The sequence below is a fragment of the Glycine max genome, chromosome 2 (genome assembly GCF_000004515.6).
Source record: "Glycine max cultivar Williams 82 chromosome 2, Glycine_max_v4.0, whole genome shotgun sequence".
Taxonomy (NCBI): domain Eukaryota; kingdom Viridiplantae; phylum Streptophyta; class Magnoliopsida; order Fabales; family Fabaceae; genus Glycine; species Glycine max.
The window spans coordinates 26404305-26428189 of NC_016089.4; the positions used below are offsets into that span (position 1 = coordinate 26404305).

At 36.1% G+C, this 23885-nt stretch overlaps 1 protein-coding gene and 1 pseudogene across 2 annotated transcripts; one reads left to right on the forward strand and one right to left on the reverse strand.

The window, feature by feature from the left end:
• The first annotated feature begins 690 nt into the window (after positions 1–690).
• LOC121173114 (putative uncharacterized protein DDB_G0282129) lies at positions 691–11310 on the forward strand. 2 transcript variants are annotated; one of them, XR_005887331.1, is made up of 2 exons: positions 691–1424; positions 3834–4353. XR_005887331.1 is itself a non-coding variant. In XM_041007125.1 (2 exons), the coding sequence occupies exon 1, from the start codon at positions 880–882 to the stop codon at positions 1369–1371; it is 492 nt and encodes a 163-aa protein (XP_040863059.1). In that variant the 5' UTR covers positions 735–879; the 3' UTR covers positions 1372–1424; positions 11003–11310. The 2 variants fall into 2 exon arrangements, 1 of the variants encoding a protein (XP_040863059.1); XM_041007125.1 differs by lacking the exon at positions 3834–4353 and adding an exon at positions 11003–11310 and having other exon boundaries at positions 735–1424.
• An 870-nt stretch (positions 11311–12180) lies between these two features.
• Positions 12181–13076, reverse strand: LOC100814977 (uncharacterized; annotated as a pseudogene).
• Positions 13077–23885: the final 10809 nt, after the last annotated feature.

The following is a 23885-nucleotide window of genomic DNA, read 5'->3' on the forward strand; positions in this document are numbered from 1 at the left end:
TTTTTGTATTTAATTGTAATTGATAATATTACTCATATTTTGATGGTAAGGACTAAAATAGAATTAAAATATACAATGTAGAGACTAAAAAGACTACTTTCAAATTGCAGGGACTAAAAAAGAATTAGAATAAAAATTATAAGGATTAAAAAAATCACTTTCAAAATTATATGGATGAGAATTAAAATGTAAACTATAAGGATTAAAAATAACACTTTCAAACTACATAGACCAAAAAGGTAAGAATTGTGAAACTATAAAGATTAAATGAATAATTTAACTTATAAACAAAAATAAAGAGTATAAATGATTTCTTTGCCCACTAAAATAAAATCCTGAATTGCCAATGGTAACGGGGAACGATGAAGAAGGAGAATTGGAAGGAGTGTGTTCAGTACTTTAGTTTCTTTCTTTAATTATATTCTAGTGCAATATTCTTAGGGTTGTTCCTCACTTATTTTAGCCATTAATTATAGGATCTGTGTATTTTAACTGACCACGTTTCCTTCCCGTCGTGAGAGACATAAGGAGGTCCCAACAATAAACAAATCCTTTATTTGAATGTATTTAGTAAGAAACTTTAATAACTTTCAAGCTGATCAGAAGTTAAGCTAATTTGACCAGAAGTTGACACAAGATTATTCAGAGAGTCACATGCACTAAACTATGTTTATTAAACAAAAAATGACCATACAGATAAATGTAACCCTTGCAAAAAAAGTAGCGACACTAACCATAGTCCATGTACTGGCATGTAGACCACATAACGAAATGGATCAACGTATTTGATTTCACTTTTCATTTTTCACCCGTATTTGCTTCCTTGCGTTTGCATTTCCCCAAGGCCCAGAAATTTTGGATGTGAGAAGAACACAGACGATGACTAATACGATGGTAGGGTTGAGACCCTCACTCTCACTTTCAATTCCTCTTTCTTATTCCTTTCCATCCTCTTCTCCCCTTTCTCTCAAACCCCACCCTCTCCTTCTCTCCCCAAAACCACACCCACTTCTCACATTCGCAAACAACAACAACAACAACAATGAATTAAGGGAACAGCGAAACACCCAACAACAACAACAACAACAACAACAACAACAGCAACAACCACCCAATGGTTCAAACGAGCAAGAAGAAAAGGTCAACGATTGGAGCAATCAAAGACGACCCATTTTGGGGTTCAATTGGAGGACCCTTTTGGACCCTGACCCCGACAACGTCCTTGCACTTGGATTAACCGGTATTCTCACTTGGGCAAGTGTGCAAGTCCTCTGGCAGCTCTTGTTCATCTCCTTGGCAATTTTTGTTGCTGCCATCAAGTACTCTTTCATCGCCGCTCTTCTTGTTTTCATTCTCATTGCCCTTCTTTAAAGAGGTTTAATTTCTATCACGGTCTACTAGTCACAAATCATGGTAGATATATGGTAAGATAGTTATCGTTAAAAAGTGGACAATTTTTTTTATCATATATGACTATTTGTGATTGAATGACAATATGACAATGTAAAATTGGTTTATACTGTCTGTACATAGAGTTGTTTACTTTTCTTTGAATTGCTTCTTAGTTCCTCTTCATCGTCGGGTCTACCATCATTGGATAATGAAATTTTTGGTTTTTTAGTTTTTGCATATATGCGTATATATATTTGTAATTGCGGGTTGGGATGTTTTTAGATTTTGTTTACCGGTTATGGTGTTTGATAGGATGGTGTTCATGTGTAATGTGATGGAGAATATGTTTACCGGTTGTGGTATTTGATAGGATAATAATCAGGAAAATTCTGATTATATCTTAATAGACTGAATTGAACCTTTATTCTCAGGATCACCTACCATATTGGCAGTAATTTGTTTCTATGTCTTGTTGTAATCATTATTCATTAGCATTCCCTTTTTTTTGCATATATTTGTAATTGTGGGTTGGGAGTGTTTTTTTATTTTGTTTACAAGTGATGGTGTTTGATATGGTGGTGTTTGTGTGTAATGTGATGGAGAATTTGTTTACCACTTATGGTGTTTGATAGGATGATATTCATGTGTAATGTGGTGGAGAATTGATTAGTTCGGAGTATCATAGCTGCTGTTGTTCTTGTGGGTGTTTTCACTATTAATTTACCCTTCTTTATATTGCTTCTAGTTCTTCTTGACCATCATCTTCACCATTCACCACCAATGGACACTGCAATTTTGATTTTTTTTGTGTGTGTGTGCATATTTGCATATATTTGTAATTGCGGGTTGGGGTTGTTGTTTGTTTTGTTTACCGGTTATGGTGTTTGATATGACGATGTTAGTGTGTAATGTGATTGAGAATTGATTAGTTGGGTGTAGCATAACTGCTATTGTTGTGGGTATTTTCTTTATTAATTTGTCATTCCCCTTTCTTTGAATTGGTTCTAGTTCCTCTTCATCTTCATCTTCACCTCCACCACCATTGGACATCCTTCTCTCTCCTTTTTTTTTGTTTACCAGTTATGGTGTTAGTTATGATGATGTTTGTGTGTAGTGTGATGAAGAATTGACTAGTTGGGTTTAACATAGCTGCTGTTGTTCTTTTGGGTGCTCTCATTATTAACTTGTAGTTACCCTTCTCTGAATTGCTTCTAGCCTTGTTTATAGAATGCTTTCTTTATGTTGTGTTTATGTTTGTGGGTTGGAATTGTTATTTATTGTTTCTGTTTTAATTAGTTAATAGTTATGCAGCATTTTAGAATGATGTTTGTTAGAAAGCTGCCTTAATTGTGGTTACCCCTAGCCCACCTTAGTCGTGGGCAAAGAAGGGTGCGTTGAAGTCCCACATCAACTAGAGATAGTGTCATGATAGAGTACATAAGTGGGGAGCAATCCACACCTTAGAAGCCGGTTTTGTAGGTTGAGTTAGACCCAAATCTCAATTTCTAAGAATGTTGATACTTTATATGTAATGGAGAGTTGATTAATTTTGCATAGCTGTTGCTGTTCTTTTTGTTTTCCATTTCATCACCCTTCTCTAATTTATTCTTTTCTTCATCATTCCATTGGTCAATGCATTTTGTTTTTCTCTTATGCTTTCTCTAGAACTTTTATTTGATTTTGTTTGTCAATTATGTCATTCAATAGAATGAAGTTCATATGTAATTCTGCTATTCTGTGGTTCAGTTGCATTTTGTTCCTTTTCTTTGTGTGCTTTTCTCTGTATAATGAAAAGTTATTTGAGAAGTTTGTATGAATAGATTTTTAAGTATTCGATGGTTTTTGTTAAAACATTCTTCTAATGAAAATAAGAACCTTCCAGAATCCAAATGGATAATGTAATGGGTTTTAACTATTGAAATTGCTCTTCCATTTTTTTTCTTCTTCTGGATAATTTCGTGTTGAGAAAGTAAAGCAATTCCATGAAGAAATGAAATGGAGCAGATTATTTTGTTGGAGGGTTATACATGCTATAGTTTGCTTACATTTTTGTAGTTTGTCGGAAAGAACGAACTTTAAATCAATGGAACTTTAAAATAAAATGTCTTTATCTGTTTAATCATTGCCATTTCTATTTTTCTGCAAACCTGTATTTTATAAAATGTAAACAAATTAGATGAACCTACTTGATTGATAACTGGCTTCTTGGCTAGGATTTAGGTAGTGCATTAGGCAATTAAACAGTTCCAAAGATGAATCATTGATAACTCATAAGATACAAGAAATTTTTTGTAAAAATAAAAGGAAAATTAACAAAAATGTTGTTTTTCTTTGTGCCTTGCTAAGATTAAATCTGGTAAAATCAATGTATCAACTGCTCGGATAATGGTTTCAATTTAAGTTTCTTGGCATTCCACTGTAATATTTTTTGCTGCCCTCAGGTACTCTTTCGTTGCTGCTCCATTGCTGCTCTTCTTATTTTCGTTCAGATTACACTTTGCTAATGCAACTTTCTTATATTTTCTTTGAAATTGCTATCTTGTTTTATTCCCCAATTATGTTGTTTCAAATGATAAAGTTTGTATGCAATGAGGAATTGTTTGTGCAAAGGTTCCTTTATTCTTGTGATTTTTTTCTTTATCTTTTTCTTTTCTACATATAATGATAAAACTGGGATTTAGTTTTTTTTAATTGCTTTGAAAGGTTGGATGGTTATTGTTCTTGTCCAAATTAGCCGAGGTTATGCAAGACAGTTCCGGGGGCTAAACACCTATTTATAGGTTGAGGGATGATTAGGATTGGTACCTGTTTAGTCTTATATAGGAATTATCACCTAATCTATATTGATGTTTGATTGAAACGATCTTAGAAGGCAATGGCTACCCTTGTTGACCTTCAGTATCCTTATAGTAAATTTTTCTTGCAATCCTTTGAATGAAGACCTTCCAGAATCCAGTTTGATTCTTGATCTCATATTTCAATTCCATTTATTTGTGGACCATTGCATTTTTGGGAAAGCAAAATAATTTCTTATGAAATTAGAATCAAGGAACAAAGCTAGATAACATTTTGTGACTAGTTACAGTGTCATATGATTAAACCACTGGAATTTGTATATATTGAGTTTGGATGTAGAATTTAAAAATTAGTTGTATGTTAGCATTCAACATCTTTTATGTTGGAAAAAAACCACTTTTTTTTTTAAATTGACATAAATTAAAGGATAATCATGTAATTTTCTTTATTTTTGTTTTTTTAAAGTAAATAATTTAATATTCCCTTTTCTTCTCTTTCCCATCTAGTCTCTTTCTTCTCCTTGTCATATGTAAGGTCATCTCTCTTTCCCGACAATGTTGCATGTAAAGGAAGGAGACAAAAGTTTGACATAAATTTACATAGGCTTAAATACTTTTTTAGTCCATGTAATTTAGTGTATTTTTGTTTTTCGTTCTTAAAGCGTTTTAAATAACACTTTGAATAGTGAAAAAGCTCTATCTAAAGCATTTTAAGGACGAAAAACAAAAAAAAAATTGCAAGGACTAAAAGTATTTTTTTGAAGGGCGAAAAATAAAAAATGGTTAATTGTAAGGACTAAAAATGTATTAAAATGATTTATATAACATCAAATACAAATAAAATTAAAAACTTAGACTTCCTCCCCCAACTTCAATGAAATCCGACAATGGCTCTTCTTCCACGTTTGCCACCTAGAGGTCTCATCCACGGAGGTTTTGAAGATTTGCAACAAGCAACAATCACAAAGTCGTAGGGAACCCCGACGTTTTAAATAAGCGCCTCTTGTGAGGGTGGGAAGAATTTATCCAAGAAGGCTTGTTGACATGAAGCCTAGGTAAGTCACCTGGTGTAGTACTCCGCCATTTCTTTGCTTTATCTTGGAGAGTGAGAGAAAATAAGTGAATCTTCATTGCCTTGGTGACCTCTACTACGAAATTTGGGTTCCATAAATTTTCCAAGAACTCTTCAAGATGGTCATTTGGGTCCTTCGAGGGTGAACTACCAAATTGATTTTGCTTCAGTACAGTGACCAAAGTTGTTGGTATAGTAGTTCCTATAATGACCTGTCGCTGTTACATGAAACTAGGAACTAGCTCAACTGGAGGGCTTTATATTAATTCATTTAAAACTTTTCTACTAATTTAGTTATGAAAATACTTGTGAACTTTTCAGATTTCAAAGGCCAAAAGCTAAAACTCAAGATATCAAGATAAAACATCACGTGACATAACTATATAATCAAATAACTATGTGTCTTATGACACTCCATCATGACATAAACTTCTATAACATCGGTGCATTTCATAACTCCTAAGAACATGCATATAAACATATACAACTCCATAAAGGTAAGCTTTCTAGACTCTGAGCCAATCAACACTATATCAGTTGCTAATAAAGGAACCATAGACAAAAACACATGTTCACATCTCGGTATACATATCCATGAAGTCTCCAAAGACACGAAGTCACCTCCTAGCCATCTATTTCCCATATACATCAGATACATGATCATCATAGGCACAAATCACACATACAACAATGGAAGAGTAAACTTACAAAAAACTCACATACTAAAATGAGATAAAACTTAACAATTAAAGCATGATCTACTGTAGAAGCAAATGACTTTGATGTTTTGATGATGATCATGATGATTTGATGCAAATGATTCAAGAATACAAGCCACAACATCAAGATGATCACTAGTATTTTAGGAAGGGAATTCCTAATTGATTTAGCAAAGGTTTGGCCAAGTAATTTGAGTTAAAAAGTGTTTTTCAAGAGATTTACTCTTTGGTAATCGATTACCAGAGGATGTAATCGATTACCAGTGGCCAAAAATGGTTTACAACAGCTACTAAATATTTGAATTCAAATTTTAGATTGTGTAATCGATTACACCATATTGGTAATCGATTACCAGCAGTTAATAAACGTTTTAATTCAAATATTAAAACCTGTAATCGATTACACAATTATTGTAATCGATTACCAGAGGAGATTTTCAGAAAATAACTTTCAAGAGTCACATCTATTCAAATGGTTTATGAATGACCATCAAAGTTCTATTTATATGTGACTTGGAAACACGAATCAAGAGAGAGTTTTTGATTGCCCAAAAAGTTTTATCCTCTCAAAAGATTAAGAGAGTTTTTCTAAATTGAAATGTCGTATCCTTTCAAAGAATTCCTTGGTCAAACACTTGCATATTCAAATAAGGAATTGTGATTGATCTTCATTGTACAATCTGTCTCTTTCAAGAGAGATTTCTTCTTCTTTTCTTTTTACTTCTGAAAAGGGGTTAAGAGACCGAGGGTCTCTTGTTGTAAAGGATTCCTGAACACAAGGGAAGGGTTGTCCCTGTGTGATTCAGACTTTGTAAAAGGATTTTACAAAGAGTGGAAAATCTCAAGTGGGTTGCTTGAGGACTGGACGTAGGCACAGGAAGTGACCGAACCAGTATAAATGAAGTTTGCATTTCTCTCTTCCCTTAAACTTCTTTTATTTATTGCTATTTATCTTTTGCCTTTAAAGAAGTTTATTATGAATTGTCTTTTGAGTAATTCATGTTAAGGGTGCATTGTTAATCTAAAAAGAGAGAGCGGAATTTTAAATTGGGGAATAGTTCTTGTTATCTTAATTCAACCCCCCTTCTTAAGATAATTGAGGCCATTTGTCTAACATCTACCATCATCGAATATATAACATAATATGTAGAAATCGTACATAAAACATAAATCTTAGAATCCACATAACAAGAATATCATAATCATCAGTTCATCAATCATCATACACCATCATCCTCATCAATCAATCAACCATCACCACCATGATTTATCCATCAAATATCATCATCACTAGTTCATCAATCATCGACACCAAAGTCAGACTTGATTCAATGGAGATTTTACCTTTTGAGCGATTAGCCCAAGTGTATTCCTTAACATAGTAACACTTTAAGCATTTGGGGATACTCAAATTAATCCTATGAAGGAAGTGTGGTTCTATAAAAAATGGATGAGCATGGATAGTGACTTATGTTGGTAAGGCTTGCAAAGACCTTAACCTATTTAGGGATTCATCCACCATCTATTCTATAGGTAGGGGTGGGTAAGCGGGCCGGCCCACCCCGTGTAAGGCTCGCCCGCATAAGCCCGCATTGGCAGCGAATCAGACCAGTCCGCCTCGCTTCTTACACGGACCAAATAAATTAGTGCACCCCCATCCCGCGGACCCTGTGGGTCAAACGGGCCGGTCTGCGGGTCTAGTTTTAAAATAATTTCAATTTTAATAAAAATACAATACAATCAAATTAAGTTTAATACAGATGTAAATAAAATCTCAATAATTAGTCAATTACATCAATAAAATAAATAATGTCTTTACAAAAGAAAATCCAAGCAATAAATCTAAAATATGAAATTTAAACATCTCCAACAACAAATGATTTCATATTTGAAGTAGCTTGAGCCTTCTCCATCTCCACATTTATGAGTACAACAACAATGAATCAGTCCCAACAAAAATAGGATAAAAACAAATTCTAGAGAGAGAAGAGATGTACTTTGCGTGGTGGTGCGGTGGTGGGCCGAGGCTGTGCCGCTGTGGTGTGTCGCGTGATTGCGCGAATGTAAGTCGCGTTTTGTTTTCCTTGTAAGGGGAAGAGTCGGATGACTTGTGCGCGTGCGTGACTGCGTGGTGGAGAAAAAAGTGTTCTTAGCCTGCTACAATAATAACTGCTAAATATGATGTGATTGTGAGCTATTTTTTATAATAAAAATATATTGAAATATCTTTAAAAATATTTATTTAACAATTATTTTTAACTTAAATGATAAGAATTGATATTTTTATTATTTATGGCTTGCAAATATGAAAAGGATAGATAAAAAGAAAAAAAGATCGAGAAAATATCAAAAAGAAAATTTTTTAACATGTTATCACTTATCTTTTTTATCTTAATTTTTTATTTCTGTTATCATCTTTTAATTTAAATCTTTTATCTTTATCATCTTTTAATTTAAATCTTTTATTTTATCTTTAAATCTTTATCTTATCTAATATATTTCTTTATCTGTTATTTTAAAAGAAAAGTTTAAAGTGAAAAAGAGAAAATCAAACCTAATATAATTGGGTCAGGATCACACAAATCAAACATAATGCGGGTTGCGGGCAACCCGCGGATCTCGTGGGCCAAACCCGCGTAGTTTGCGGGTTAATCGGGGTGGGCCCAAAAATATGACATAACTATGGACCATTTAAAAAAATTGGTTAGTAACTCGCGCGGACTGCGGACCCCGCGGGCTAGTCCATGGACCTAGGCCCGTTTACCCACCCCTATCTATAGGCTCATTCCCATTAGCCATCGTTGATAACCTCCAACATTAGGTTGAGGACCCACTAAGCACTTCCAACTTACGTGCCTACTCACAACGACAACTACACTTAGATTACTTGAGAGTTTTTGGTACAACACATCCATACCCACCATCTCACTCATTGTTGGTCTTGAGTATCCAAGTTTTACCATTAACAACAATTCATCCCACATACATTGAAAAGTCACTAAACATCTTGGGAAGTAGTTCTCACCACTTCGACACGTCATTCAAAGTCATAACCTAAGAGTGGTACTTGGAAAGATACCTCACTAAGCGAGACCTTGGGTTGCTTTAGTGAGGTGAAGTTTTAGCATGGAGCTCACCCTCCCAAGTATAGCATTTTCATTTCAACAAATACCTTCTCAAAGGCCATAGCTAATCCTTCATATGGATGGTCATAAGCATAGTTGTCAACAGTGGCCGCTATAGCGGTGGAGCGGCCCCCATCCACGACGGGCACCTCTGTAGCAGAGCAGTTTCGTGTCGCGTTTGGAGCGGCCGCTATCGCGGTGGCACGGGTTTTGGAGCAGTTTTTCGCGCCGCTACTTCGAAGCCTCCCCTTTTCCCTCCTCCTTCGCCACCCTCCGTCCTCCTCCCCCTCACGCGCTAGTGCTTGCCATAGGGGGAGGACCCTAAGGTTGTGTAGTTGTAGAAGATGTGTTTTCCGGAGAGGAAGCGAGGGCGGTTGGCGAGGACGACGTCATTTTTGGTGAAGCATTCTTGGAATAGGGTTTGGGAGGAGATGACGACGACGAGGCGGGAGCTGAACCATAGGGAGATGACGTGGCCGTACTTGTTGGAGAGGGCTTTGAAGGTGCGATGGAGGGGGCGCAGTGGAGGTTGCCGATTATGGCGAGAGAGGGTGGACCTGGTGGGAGGTTTTGGAACTTTCTGGCTTGGAGGATAAGCTTTACGAGGAGAAAGCGAAAAATGCAGAGGAGAGAGTAGGACAAGGAGGAGAGGATCTCCATGCTTTTTTAGGTGCCACAGGACTAGGACTATCACTTGTTGATGATCATCACTTTTTATAAGATATATATATATTATATTCAAGTTTTTAAATTTATGAGGAAAAAAATAATAATACTTGATTGCATATTATATGAAGATTAATATATACTTGGGGGCGGGGGGAAGTGTACCCATGCCAGCACCAAGATTAATTTTAGTTAGGTAACATCTATTGTAAGCTATTCAGCACAAAAAAAAAAAAAATCTATTGTAAGCTTAATTGTCATATGACTTGAGTAAAAATGTTTTGAAAGATAAGATGAGTATACATTTATAAAAAAATTAATTAATGTTATTTAATTTTATTAATCTCAAATAAAAAATATAATTATTTTTAAAAAAAAATTATTTAAATTCGATATCATAAATAAAAAATCATTATAAATAAGATGAGAAACACTTAATTTAATTTAATTACTTTTGTAATTTAATTAAAACAGTTAATTAAGTATTATGAAAATCACAATGTTACAGTTCCAACTCTTGCATTTTGAGCTGCATAAACTTGCATGCTATAGGCACAAAATATTCCTTCAAGGGTATATTTCTATAATCATCAACCATGGCGGTTGTCTCTTCTACAGGTTCTACTACTCTTTTTCTTTGCTTGTTCTTCCTTTTGTGGAAGGTTGTTTTTTTCTATCTTAGGATCTCCTTTAACTGGTCCTCCAAGTCATAGCAGTTTGGGCATAGAAAGGAAGAGATTCCAACAAAAGAGAAGAAATAAGATGAGAAAAGTTAAAACTGTGTTGTTTAAAAAGGAAAATAAAATAAAAGAAGAAATAAGATGAGAAAAATTATTTAATCTTTATTTAAAAAATGCAAATAAGCACCAAGCTAAGAGACAACAGTCCCCGACAATGGTGTCAAAAACTTGATAGGTTAGCCCGAGTGCACTGTATCATTCTAGTAATAAAATTATTGTTCTCTTCCAGGGACTGCGTTTTTGGATTTGTGGTTATCACATTTAATAGAAATTAAACAATTGGAAAATGATTAAACATGGATGATTGAACCTTTTTTTAGTTTAGTATTTTCCTATTCTTCTTAGCTTATTTGACCTTTCTTTGACTCTTATTTTTTCACCTTAACTCAGTTTTGGTCTTAGATAATTGGGCTTAATTGATAATTGTTGCTTAATTGATAATTGTTGCTTATTTTCAGATTTTGTGCTTACTTGACCTACCTGCCTCGTGCAGGACCTATATGACGCTACAGAATTCCAAATGGAGCATATGAGTAGTCCATGGAAAGCCAAGGAAAAAAGCTACAATTTTTGTCAGAAATAAGTGTGGGCCAATTTTGCCGTTTCTAGGGTCATTTAGACTTGGAAGTTAGAGCCTCTGCACTTAGATTTTGGGCTGTGAAATTGGGTTTTGCAACTGTATAATTAGTTTAAGAGTGCTGCTAGGTGCACCCAGCATTTTTGCTGGTGCACCCAGCACTTGAGGTGAAAAGTCCGTAATACCCCAGGCTTAATTTAAAAAAAAAACGCATGACTCTCTCTCTCCCGCTACTCTGTCTCTCTGTTTCAATTTCTTCTTCCTCACACAGCTTCTTCTTCTTCCTCAGACCGTTTCATTCTTCTTCTTCCTCACCTCAGCCATTTTTGTATTTTGTTGCTGACCTCTCCGACCTCTCTCCCTCTTGCTAACTCTAGTTCACCATTTTCGTATTCAGCCACGAACCATTGTTGCTGTGAAGAGGAGCTTGCTGCGAAGAGGTTGCGAGGTGCATTGAGGAGGTTTCCGTGAAGAGCTACGCCACCGTCCACCGTCGAGGTAAGCGCTGTAACCATGTTTCCGCCATTGTTGTCGGAGTAGGGAAGCTTTGAGTAGTTTACGGATCAAGTGATCCGTAAGCATGTTACGGATTAAGTTGATCCGGAAACTACTCAAACATAGTTACGGATCACTTGATCCGTAAGCATATTCCGGATCAACTTGATCCGTAAGCATGTTACGGATCACTTGATTCGTAACACTCACAACTTCATTTTAAAAATTGCCAAATATTTTGATACATTGTGAGTTTTTTTTTTTAAATTAGGAATTTTGGTTATTAGGATCACCTCTGAGTGTATGCTAAATATTTGATAAATAGTGTCATTTTGGAGAATATCAATTGTTTCAATTTGATTTAATGCAAATATGTAATTGTCTTTTATGTAATTGCCACTTAGAACTGAATGTTGTATCGAAAAACTGTATCAAATGTCCAGACAACCTCAGCAAATTAAGTTCAAAAGTAACATGATTAGGACAAACATGTATGCATAAAACATTTTTAGTGAAATGTGGATAAATAGATATTTTTTATATAAAAAAACAGCAAACAAAATATATATTATCATGGTACCATGGGTACCCAAAAGCTGTTACAAATCCCTATCCATGTGAAATGCATTCCTTGTTAGATTTATTGATACCTGAAAACAGTATAAAGAAGCTCACAAGCTATAGTCACATGTAAGTAAGCCTTCGTATTTATCTGATTACCCTCAATTATAGGTAAATAATATTAGAGGATGATCCAGTGATCAAAATTTGTTGAATACATGAATTAAACCATACCTTCTTAGATACCTTTGGATGATCCAATGTCACATATTTTGCTTCAATTTATGAAGCCTGTGCAGGCTCTTTGTTTACATTGCGTGGAATTTCTTTAACATCTTCAGCTTCAACGTTAGGACTTTCTTCTTTACTTCCCCCTCGTTCAACACAAACAACTTCTTGAAGTTTCTCTATCTGGGAACTACGTGATCTGCTTTCTAGCTCTTCATTGTCTTTCTCTCCTTCAACAGATGAACCTTGATAATCTCTTGAAACTGCAACATCCTCCTCCAAATTACTCTCATCGGTCCTAACAATCTCACCAATTGAATTGGTTTCTTGCTTAACCTTAACCCCTTCCATAGAACCTTGAGTATCATCACATTCTGCATCAGTCCAACAAGTGTTACAACTCAGATCTTCACCATTTTGATGTTGTGATCTAGGAGAATCTTTCTCCTTCTGCTTCGCTTAAGCCAACAATTTGGCTTTCCGAGCCGAAACATTCTTCTAATGAGCTTAAACAAATTTTAACAAATACATTTTAAATCTGTATATAATTGTAATCCCGACAACTTTGCAAATAAATAATAGACTGAATGACAGCCCTACAATCAATGAAAGCCTGACAACTTGCGTGACTTTGAGTCAATGAAATTTGCGTTAGACCAATGAAATTTTAGTGAATGAAATCAGTGATGGAATTTGCGGTACTCATTTCCAGATCATGGTTAGGACCAGAGGATTAGGTCGTGCCTTAGGTCACATTACTGGCAGAGACTGCGGCACACAATAAGCCAGTGGTCCCTGCGCCCGATGTAGAGGTTGACGTATTTCCGGAGGTCCCGATGGCACCAGCTGATGTAGAGGACACTGGGGCAGACATTCCTGCAGACACAGGCGCGCAGGCTGCTGAGGATGAGCATGAGGGATTTCCGGGTGCTCCAAGCGACCCATCCGTGCTGACCCAGTATGCGGATCACGTTGCTTGCAGTGTATGTACGGGAGAGGTATTTATAATATTTATTTTTAGTTACTTGTTAATTATACTTTATGATTGAAATTAGTTTTCCTTTAAATGATGATTTTAACGAATTTTGTGTTCCTTTATACTTCAATTCAGGAGCGTCCTGAGTTGAAGTTATCCTTTCATGGGAGGAAGGCCCATAGTTTAGGCAGGCCTGTCCCTGCCATTGAGGGACTAATTGCTAGGACAGGACTAAGTCCTCTGATCGTGTGTTCGGTAGACACCGACGATCGGGGACTGTTGTCCTCGTTTGTCGAGTGGTGGCACTGAGAGACGTCTAGTTTCCATCTCCCTGTGGGAGAGCTCACGATCACGCTGGACGACATCTCCTCGATTCTACATCTGCCCGTGGTTGGCGACTTGCACGCCTTTCAGCCCTTGCACGTGGATGATGCGGTTCAGATGCTGGTGGACTTATTGATGGTCTCTGTAGAGGCTGCCAGGGCTGAGACAGGGCAGTGTCGTGGACCGTACGTACGCCTGCAATTGGTACGTGATATATACGAGCGCTGATGCTAGGCAGGTCATTGGACAGCTTCGGCTCGTGCATATCTTCTGGGTTGCACTCTGTTTGCTAAGAAGAGTGCAACCAATGTGCATGTTGTGTATTTGGAGGCCCTTCGTGACCTCAGTTAGACCGGGAGGTATGCCTGGGGAGTGGCTGCTCTGGTGCATATGTATGACCAGCTAAACGATGTCTCTATCAGTAGCAGCTAACAGCTTGGCGGTTACATCACACTGCTGCAGGTAACAAACATGTTTTTCATTCGTTGAGGTTCAACAATGTTCAACTTTAAATTTTGTTAGACCTTCATTATTAATGTTTCTCATTTTGATGTTACCTTTGTAGTGCTAGATTTACGAGCACTTTCCCTCAGTCGCGGAGTCCACTGCTGATCAGGACTACGACGAGGATTCCTCGCGTGCATGTAGCTGGATTGCGACGAAGAAGACCATGAAGAGCATACGTACACAGGCGTACAGGGAGCGCCTAGACCGACTCTGGATTCCAGATGTCTGTTGGATCCTGTATGGGGAGCACCGACCGGTCCAGGACTTCCATTTGATTTCATGCTATTCCGGTCTCCTGCGCTGGGGGCTTGTTGCTGTTTATTACCAACCAGAGAGGGTCGTGCGGCAGTTTGGATACACACAGACCATTCTTGCTTTGGTTGTCGATTCATGTATGATGATATACACGACAGGTGGATGCACTACTCGAATCATATCGTTCCAGTAGGTGAGGTGTGCACTGTGCCAGGTCAGTGTGCTAGTGACTACATAGATTGGTTCTTCCGCATCTCGCATCCTTTCAAGACACCAAGCCACACATCAGATCCTCCGCAGCCCCGAGTCATCCCTCAGGCCCCACAGACAGATATCCCTCACGTGTCGGAGCCAGGAGCACCGTCGACATCTGCGAGGCTCGCTGAGGAGCCTAGACATGCAGTGGTAAGTAATACTAATAATTTACGTCATTTACATCAATATTTTCATAATAATTTGTGTAATCTGTTTGTTTTGTATTTAACAGAAAGTTTGCCATGGGATTGCTGAGAGGTTGGAGCGCCATTTGAGCCTAGGGGTGGTCACACCAGGCTCATCGACACATGAGGTGATCGAAGAATGTCTCAGGATGGCCAGGAGTGTCACACAAGACTAGCTAGTATATGTTAGGTCTCGACGCAGGCGGCGCACGGATTAGGCTTAGTTTATTTACATATTTTATATTGATATTTGATGTATATACAGATATTGTACATGAACCCATTTCATTAGTAATGTTGGTTTTATTTATTTCCATTAGTAATGTTAGTTTTATTTATTTTCATTGATTGTGTATTCCCTTTGCCTAAAAACCTAGAATCGTATCTCATATTTTACATTTGTGACACACGTGTTATTAAAATGGTCTAGTTAATTTAGTTATAGAATATGTAAATTATTATAAATGGTGTAGTTAACTTAATTTACCAACTAATAAAAAGTAATTTTTAATATAACTTTAAATATAATTGAAATAAAGAAGTTGAAAAGGGTGTAGAAAAGAATAAATTAAACAAATAGGCCCCTCGAGAAATAGACAATCAGAGAAGAAACCCTTTTGTTGCTTTTTGTTGTTTGGGCTTCAACATATTTCTTCTTATATAGCCTTTTGAAGCACTATATGTATATAGCTAGCTTTTGCTTACACTTACTTTTGCATCAGTAGCCAAATAAATATTTGTGTGCATATGAGTGTTGAGGTTCTTTAAACGCAATGGGAATATGGATGCTAGGTCTTTGAAGAGTCACAAAGTATAGGGGCATAAGGTGAGTTATGATCAGTTTCTATATATATCCAGATTTGTATAGAGAAAAGACAAGGGAAAGAGAAAGGGGGAATTTCTTGGTGACTTTGTATTTGCCAACAGTGAATTAATGGGAGGGTGAAGAGAGGGGAAGGAAATAAGTGTTGGATTATTCTAACGGAATAGGTTGTTGGAGGAATAAATATGGGGTGGGGGGTTTGAAAGTCAAGAAGGGGTGTGTTGTAGGGTTTGATTGGAAAGTGGTGGTGGGTTAGTAATTGCAAGTTATTTAGATTATTTTGAGCAAAGTAAGAAATAGGGGGCTTTGGATTGACTTGATGGGCCTATTTATTATCGTTACATATGTGTATTTTGACTGAAATTCCTCCATATGTCTACACCCTTTTCAACTTCTTTATTTCAAACAGTAAATTAAAAATTCCTCCATATGTGTATTTTGACTGAAATTCCTCCATATCTTGACTCGAGGGGTCTTCCATTTCCAGAAAAAAAAAACGATTATGTGATACATGAATTCAAACAGTACATTAACTTCAACATAGTCGAACGAAATTAAATTTGCATCAAATACTATAAGTAACTCATGCTAATTTTGCGACAAGACAACTCGTCTTCCATTTCTGGTACAGGTTTACTAAAAACAGCTAAAATTTCTATTGGTCCAATATTTTTCCAGTAGTTAGACTCAATCACCACCTTCATCACGTCGTCGTTGGTTTTGAGTTCAATTATTTCAAATTGTATAACTTTTTATGAATACTCATGGTGACTTGGTTTCCGAAAAAATAATCGCCTTACCATTTGTGTTTCATTAATACCATAAGGGGGAATCCCATGAGGCGCAACTTGTTTGATCAAATCCTTCAGTTCATCCATGGTACATCCGGTGGGAATGTCAAAGTTTTTGGGATTTTTTCCTGTGAACGAGTAACCAACAAACTCATTTTGGCGTGACATGTTTCACCTCCTATTGTAATATAGCAGGGCATCATGAGTAGGGGTCATAGTAGCTTCAAGTAAGTTTAAAATACCATCTGGGATTCTAGCAATGCTACATAATAACTCAATCGGACCAAAAAATGAAAATTCATGATTACACATTAACATTGTGTTAACATCAGCATCATCTTTTAGTTGCATACATTGAAACCGAAATTGATTACCTGCATACGTGAAAGACTGCCGGTAGTAAATTTCATCCAAAAATTGCTTGTCAGTTAGCTTAAGGGTATTGTGTATTCTGGTTTTTAACGTTTGAAAATCACACCCGTTAGGTACTCGAATGTGAACTGGAGTGGAAGCTTGAAAGGAAACACCACTGTCGTTGTGAACAATGGATCCATTTGGAAAAATAAAACCTAATGTGGAGTTCACAACTGTCTGACTGCTTGTCTCTCCCAAGAATGCAATAGTTTTTTGTAAGAGTTGGGTTGAGACTGAAACTTGTGCTTTCTTACAGTGTTAGGCTGTGTCATATATATAGATGGGTTTTAATATCAGTACTGCATTTTTTAAAGATTAAAAATACGCATGCACATGCTTTCTGTATGTGTTGTCAACTACACTAATGACGTGACATGCTTTAGCTTGCATCAGATCTGCATGTGTAGTCATGCTGTGCAGGGTCCTTTCACGCTCTTTATGTTAATGCAGACAACAATTTATCATACACGTTTTTTCACAGAGCGTTGTCAACTTAGACAACAATATATCATACATGCTTTTTTAGAATTAAGTAATAATTTTGTTGAGGACATAACAAATAAATGTGAATATCCAATTCAAAGCGATCAGTCATTATAAATTACATGTTCAATCATCATTTATGTCAACATAGTCTCTCTTGAACATCACGAAGCTCTTGTAATGTTGCATTCTGCTAATATTTGGATTTGGCCACGACTTTGCCTGTGGATGACAATTGCTAGACCATAACAATGCTACAGGTGATAAGGGACAACGTTCTTTTAAATAAACCTGTTGTATATGCGAAAAAAGTGTTAACTCAATCCTACAAAACTCATTGCATAAATATAAAAATAAACACTTCATATCTACATTATACCTCAACAAAATGATTGTCATACACATGACTGATACAAATTATACGATGCAATGAAGAATTTGCCAATGGTTGACTTCTAAGAGGAAAGAATGTCGTGCTTTGTTGTTTAGACAAGGATACAACGATTACGTTATACCTTGTTGCAATGACATGTCCCATGTCCGTTATATCCATCCACTAATCCGTATTCACCTGAATGAAACAAATATATACACGTCAAACTTAATTTCAAAGTAAAGTCTTAAAAATCAAATACATAAATTACATACCTTGGTTAACCCATCAACAAGTAGTGACATCCTTAATTCCTCAAATCTCTCCATGCCACCAAAGAGCTTGATATAGTCTTCTGAGAATTTGGCAAGTTCTTTAAGTAGATGGTTGCGGACCACCGACCAAGAGTCTTGACCCATACCTAATAAACCGGCAACCGACCGATATCCACAGTTACTATTAGCTTTGACATCAACAATCTTATCAATGAAGTCGTGCATAAATGGCTGAAACTGGTCCAACATGGGCATCATCGTTCTTCAATTTGGTTGCTCAGAGGATGATGCAGTACGCCTCACCGACGAATTGCTATTTTGCATAGATTCAAAGGCATCTACATACTCCCAGTAAGATGGATCGCGCTTTGTTGACCTTGGGTTCCTGCTCATAGCTTTCTTCGATGCCCCCTTTGTGTTAACCTTTGCTGGAGGAGGACACATCGAATTCTGATCAGGGTATGCAATTTCCCAATGTTTAGTCCTTAGAGTAAACTTACCACAAACATCAAGTTCTCTGAATCTTTTGGATATTATTTCCATTACGTCCTTGATGCTCACCCCGGGCTCAGATAACCCTTGGTCTGAAAAACTGAGTCTCCTCCAGAACATATGGATTGAATCCAGTGGGATGCAACCACCAACATATTTGGATAGCTCACAAGCACAAGGAAGACCAAGTGTGGTTCTCACCACGTAACCACAACTTGAGGGATTCTTGCCAGCATAGTCAACACACTCTAATTCAGTAGCAATCTGATTTAAAGCATACCTTGAAACCATTCCAAGCAGCCTTCTGTATAAGGTTTTTTTGAACACATGTCCAACGACATGTGTACTTGTTTCAAATGATTCTTTAATCTGCGTGTGCTGCAATGTAATCATGTTTTTTATGGCATCTCACACACTGCATAAGTCTCCAATACTATTTTGTAACAGTCTTTTTAAAGACGAGTGGGCAGATTCAACCCTACATTTCAAATACACAAATAAAAATAAACATATACAATAATACAATTCCATAAATTCATCAACGTTAATAGAAATAGTTGAACAGTTTCATACCTGTTTGTTGTTGTGTTTCCTAAGTGCATCACCTTATTAGTCCAGGCGGAAACAAATTTTTCCTTGTGTGGTATTATCCATGTTTCCTTGACATAGTCAACAAACATTGGCCAAGGTGTGCAAGCCATTTCAAACTTCTTCAGGCATTCATCAAACTGCTGTTCTGAAGGACAATCAGTCAAACATCCCCAGCAATCCATGACATAATCCCAAGCATCTTTTTGCGCAATTAGTGATTTACATTTGGCCTTCACATTGTTCTTTATGTGAAAGCTGCACAACAAATTTGTGCATTCAGGGAATACATCCTTCACTGCATTCATCAATGTTTGGTCTCTGTCAGTGACAATAACTCCAGGGAGGGCATCATGCTTTAAAAAAAGGCCTCGGAAGCGTTGTAAAGCCCAGACCAAATTATTAATGCGTTCACCCTCCACATATGCAAAATCGGCAGAGAATGTCATCCCAGTCAGTGTCACCCCAACAAAATTGAGTAGTGGGAGTCTATACCGGTTTGTTTTGTAGGTGTTGTCTATCAAAAACACCAAATTACATGCGTTGACTAACTTCACTGAATCAGGGTGACACCAAAAGATATCACGAACCACGTCTTCATCCTTTATTCTGTGCCAATGAATATACTGATTACGTTCAGAAAGCTTCATCAGATGTTACATTTCAAGATCACTTCCTCTTATGGAAGAACGGAATGCACTTCTTGCATTGTATATCTGTTTAATGGTCGTACAACTATTGGCATTGTGTTCCTTCAGAGTTAGCAGCATGTTTCTTGGCTTCACCATGGACTTCGTCATATCATCAATAAGTGTTTTTTCAGCTTTAGTCAATCGCCCCGCATATGGACTTGGCCAATTCATGATTATGCACTCCACAAATCAACTTCACCATCCAGCCTTCTCCTCCAACCACTAGCTTGCAACGAAGCTTGAAGGGACACCTACATTTCCTAGTCCGAAAGTCTCTTCTAATAAATTTTTTTTCCTTCACCTATACTCGCCACTCCTTTCACAGCCAATTAACACAAACTTAGTCCTTCCTCTACTACCTGTGTTTGTGTCCGACCTTAAAATCACCACCACAAATCCATTTTCACGAGCCACGGATCGAGCCCACCGCAAAACATCCTCTCGGCACTCAAACACCTACAAAGAAATCCATATAATTTAAGTTTTCTACCAGTATTCATTTTATTAAATCTGCGACAAACATTAACATTATAACCTGAGAAGTGTTGAACGAATATGAACAATCAACATGTGATTCATTCGCACCACATGCTTTTGCATTTTCATAATCCATATCCGCTCGTTCAGACATTATTTCATACATCCACTCATCTTCGTCCATCTAACCAAATCAAACAAAAAATGGCCATACAAAAAAATAGTAATTTAAAAGAAAAAAGGAAACTAAATTCAAAAAACATCAAATACAAAAAATAAGTCTCTTATGGATCAACTTTATCCATAAGTTGGTGTGTCACTTTTACGGATCAAGTTGATCCGTAAGAGACTTACGGATCAACTTGATCCGTAACAGTGACACACCAACTTACAGATCAAGTTGATCCGTACGTCCGCGACAAAGGAACCACCTTCTGCGTACCTTGTTTGCCGCCGCTGACCACCGCAACGCACCTTCACCTTCACCGCACCTAACCGTTCACAATGAACCAACGAACCGAAGACAATGCCGCACGAAAACCACAAAAACAGAGAAAAAAAGAGAACAAAAATAGGGGCTGTGAAGCGCTGGAAAAAAAACAAGCTTTTATAAGGAAAAAAAACCCAGGGGCATTTTAGGCATTTAGAAATTTTGCTGGGTGTACCAGCAAAAATGCTGGGTGCACCTAGTAGTACTCTTAGTTTAATTAGATAGATTAGTTGGGCCTAATCAAGGCCTATCCATTCCTTCTATTAGTCATATCATATATTAGTGTAGTTAGTTAGTTAGTTTCATTTTGTACAAAATAGAATTTAGATTTTTCTTGTGCAAGTTTTAAGATCAAACTCTTATATCTCTTTTGCTCCAAACTGCTCTTCATTTTTCTTCCTCTCTTTAACTCTGTTCTTCTTTTTTCTCGCACAAATTTCATTGGTCTTCCACTAGTGATGATCATGGAAGGCTAAACAACTAATCAATCCAAGGATCCAGTCAAAGCATTAAATAATTTGAGTTATGGTCAAGTGTTTCAAATTCTATGTGAGTGTTCATCTTCTTCTCCAATTCTATTTTTGATTTTCATGATTATGAATGTGTTTAGGATTGGAAAAAATTAGGTTATGGATTAATTTCTTAATTTTCATATTTAATCAGAGATTGATAGGATGATATTTCAATCTGATTTGTGATCTCAATGAATTTAGGGATTACTTTGATTGAACTATCTCTAATGACATTGACTGAACTTTCACAATATGATCATTATTTGTAGTAACTATGATAATTCGAATTGCTTGGATTTGGTGAACTAGATTGATGTTATTAAATATGTTTCATATTATGCTTTCAAAACTCTATTTCTATTTTAGATTATGCACTTTTGTTTATGTTTTTGCATTTCTTTTAATTGTCTACAAACTTCTAGGATTGAGATTTTCTCTCCACGACTTCTTATTGACCTAATCCTTTATTTCAATATCCATCCTACATTTTAACGAAGGCAAATTAACCATAGGCAATTCTACTTTCTTTCAAGATATAGAAACATATCTATTGAGTTCTCTGCTAATTCGCTTTACCCTCTTAGGATTAATTCCATTTTCATGACTAAAAGACTAAGTTTTTCTCCTATATGTCCAACACGTTAGGTTCACCTTTCAATAATTCCCTAACCGTTTCAGATTATGAAAAATGGTAGCTAAGCATTTCGCATATGTAAAGCAATAAAAGAAAAATCGAGAGAAGAAATAAAAGAACATCAAAATAAATGGATTATCATCAATAGTTGTCAAGGGCTAGCCCCAATTCCAAAATAAAGAGGACTACTCACATGTAGTCATGGAAAATCAACAAAAATAACAAAGAGAAAGACAAATCAAGATCTTATTCTCTTTCTAAGTCGTCATAAAACTAAAGCTCAAACCCTAGGCTAGAGCCTAAAATGTCTATTTAAAGAAGTGGATCAAAAAGAGTTTTCAAACCTAATAAAAAAATCAGATAAAATAATAATTAAACTCGCAGGTCATGTTCATGGGCATGACCAGAATCACCCCTCTCTTGACATGATCTTTTTCGATTGTCGTATATCCTTTTGTTTAGCTTTTTATCATGGGTGTGACCAGGATCATGCCCCCAACTACTTCATATAAACCTCCTTTCTAGACTAGAGGTAACATCCTCAAAATCAGATTTTTTTTCCTTTCTAAATTAGAATAATTCCATATGTAATATTCTAATTACTAGATAAGTGAAAATTAAAAAACAAAACCTTAAATTTAGTGGAAATTATGTTTCGAATGCCATATTTCCCTAAAAATTGACTCAAATATAAATTAAAAAAAAACTAGGTTGCCAGCTGCACACTCCCCCAACATTAGTATGTTTGGATACTGGAATTTACAAATGGAACTTTTTTTGACAAGGATTTAAATTCTCTCTCTGTTTGGATATTTGACATAATCATTTTGTAAATTCTATAGAATTTTAATAGGTATTTCATTATCAAAAATAGAATTTAGAATTCTACCAAACTCTAAAATCCGTAGTCACATAATTCACAATTCATCTCGGTACGTGGTACGAGTTCGGGTACGTGGTACTCGATCTTACAAAAAAATTGGTACATGGGGGGTACACTTATGTGATACATTTCGGTACGTTGATTAAATTTATAGTAGGTTCTATGCTACCAATAAAATTTTAATTCTCATAAAATATTGAAGCAATTAATTAATTTTTATTGGAAATTGAGTTTAATATTGTTTAATTGAATTTATGATATATTTTTTTATTAAAATCTGTTAACTAATATAAATTTATTTTTAGTTTGATTTATTATTTTTTTAAAGTTTCTATAGATACATTACATATTTTTATAGGTGATTTGGTATTTCTTAATTAAAATTTCAATTACCTATGTGACTTTTCCCAAGAAAAGTGGCAGGCAAAAGGAGAAGGGGGATGAAACATGAGTTGAAAAAGTCAAGAGGGCAATAATTTATACAAATAAATTAATAATATATATAAATCAGCTCGAACACTTCTCAAAACCTCCACTATAAAAGAAAAAAAAACGTTTGTCTCTTTGGTTTTTCCATTTCAAGTCTTCAGCCTATTTCATTCTTTTAATTTTTGGAGTTCTAATTTAACTATTCTTTTCCAATCTTATGTCTTCATTCTGCAAATTTTAGCATTTTCTTTTTTGTTTTCACTATTTTCCTCCTTATTTCCCAAGTGATCTATTTCGTTGTAGTTTCTACCTTTGATTTTTTTTTCATTCGGTTCTTCTTCTCCACGAATTCATTGAGGAATTCTGGCGAATCGATTCGAAAACGAACCTCGAATTGGTACACACAAACCAATTCACAGTTCTATGGGTGTGGGAGAACATTATGTTTCCCTAGCCCTCTTTAATGATAACTCGATCTCCCCATCGTTTTAAGTTTTCACTTATAATTAAACAAAACAAATGTAACTTTTGTCATTCGATTCATCATCATTTGAGCTCCACTGCAACAATAGCATAATTCTCTCTTCTCAATCTTGTTCTTTATCCCAGAAGCAAAACAAGCTAGAATTTTGAGACACTAACAGTTATGGAAAGTGT

Coding starts and splice junctions, on each gene's coding strand:
- LOC121173114 (XM_041007125.1), top strand. CDS start 880: ATGACTAATACGATGGTAGGGTTGAGACCCTCACTCTCACTTTCAATT.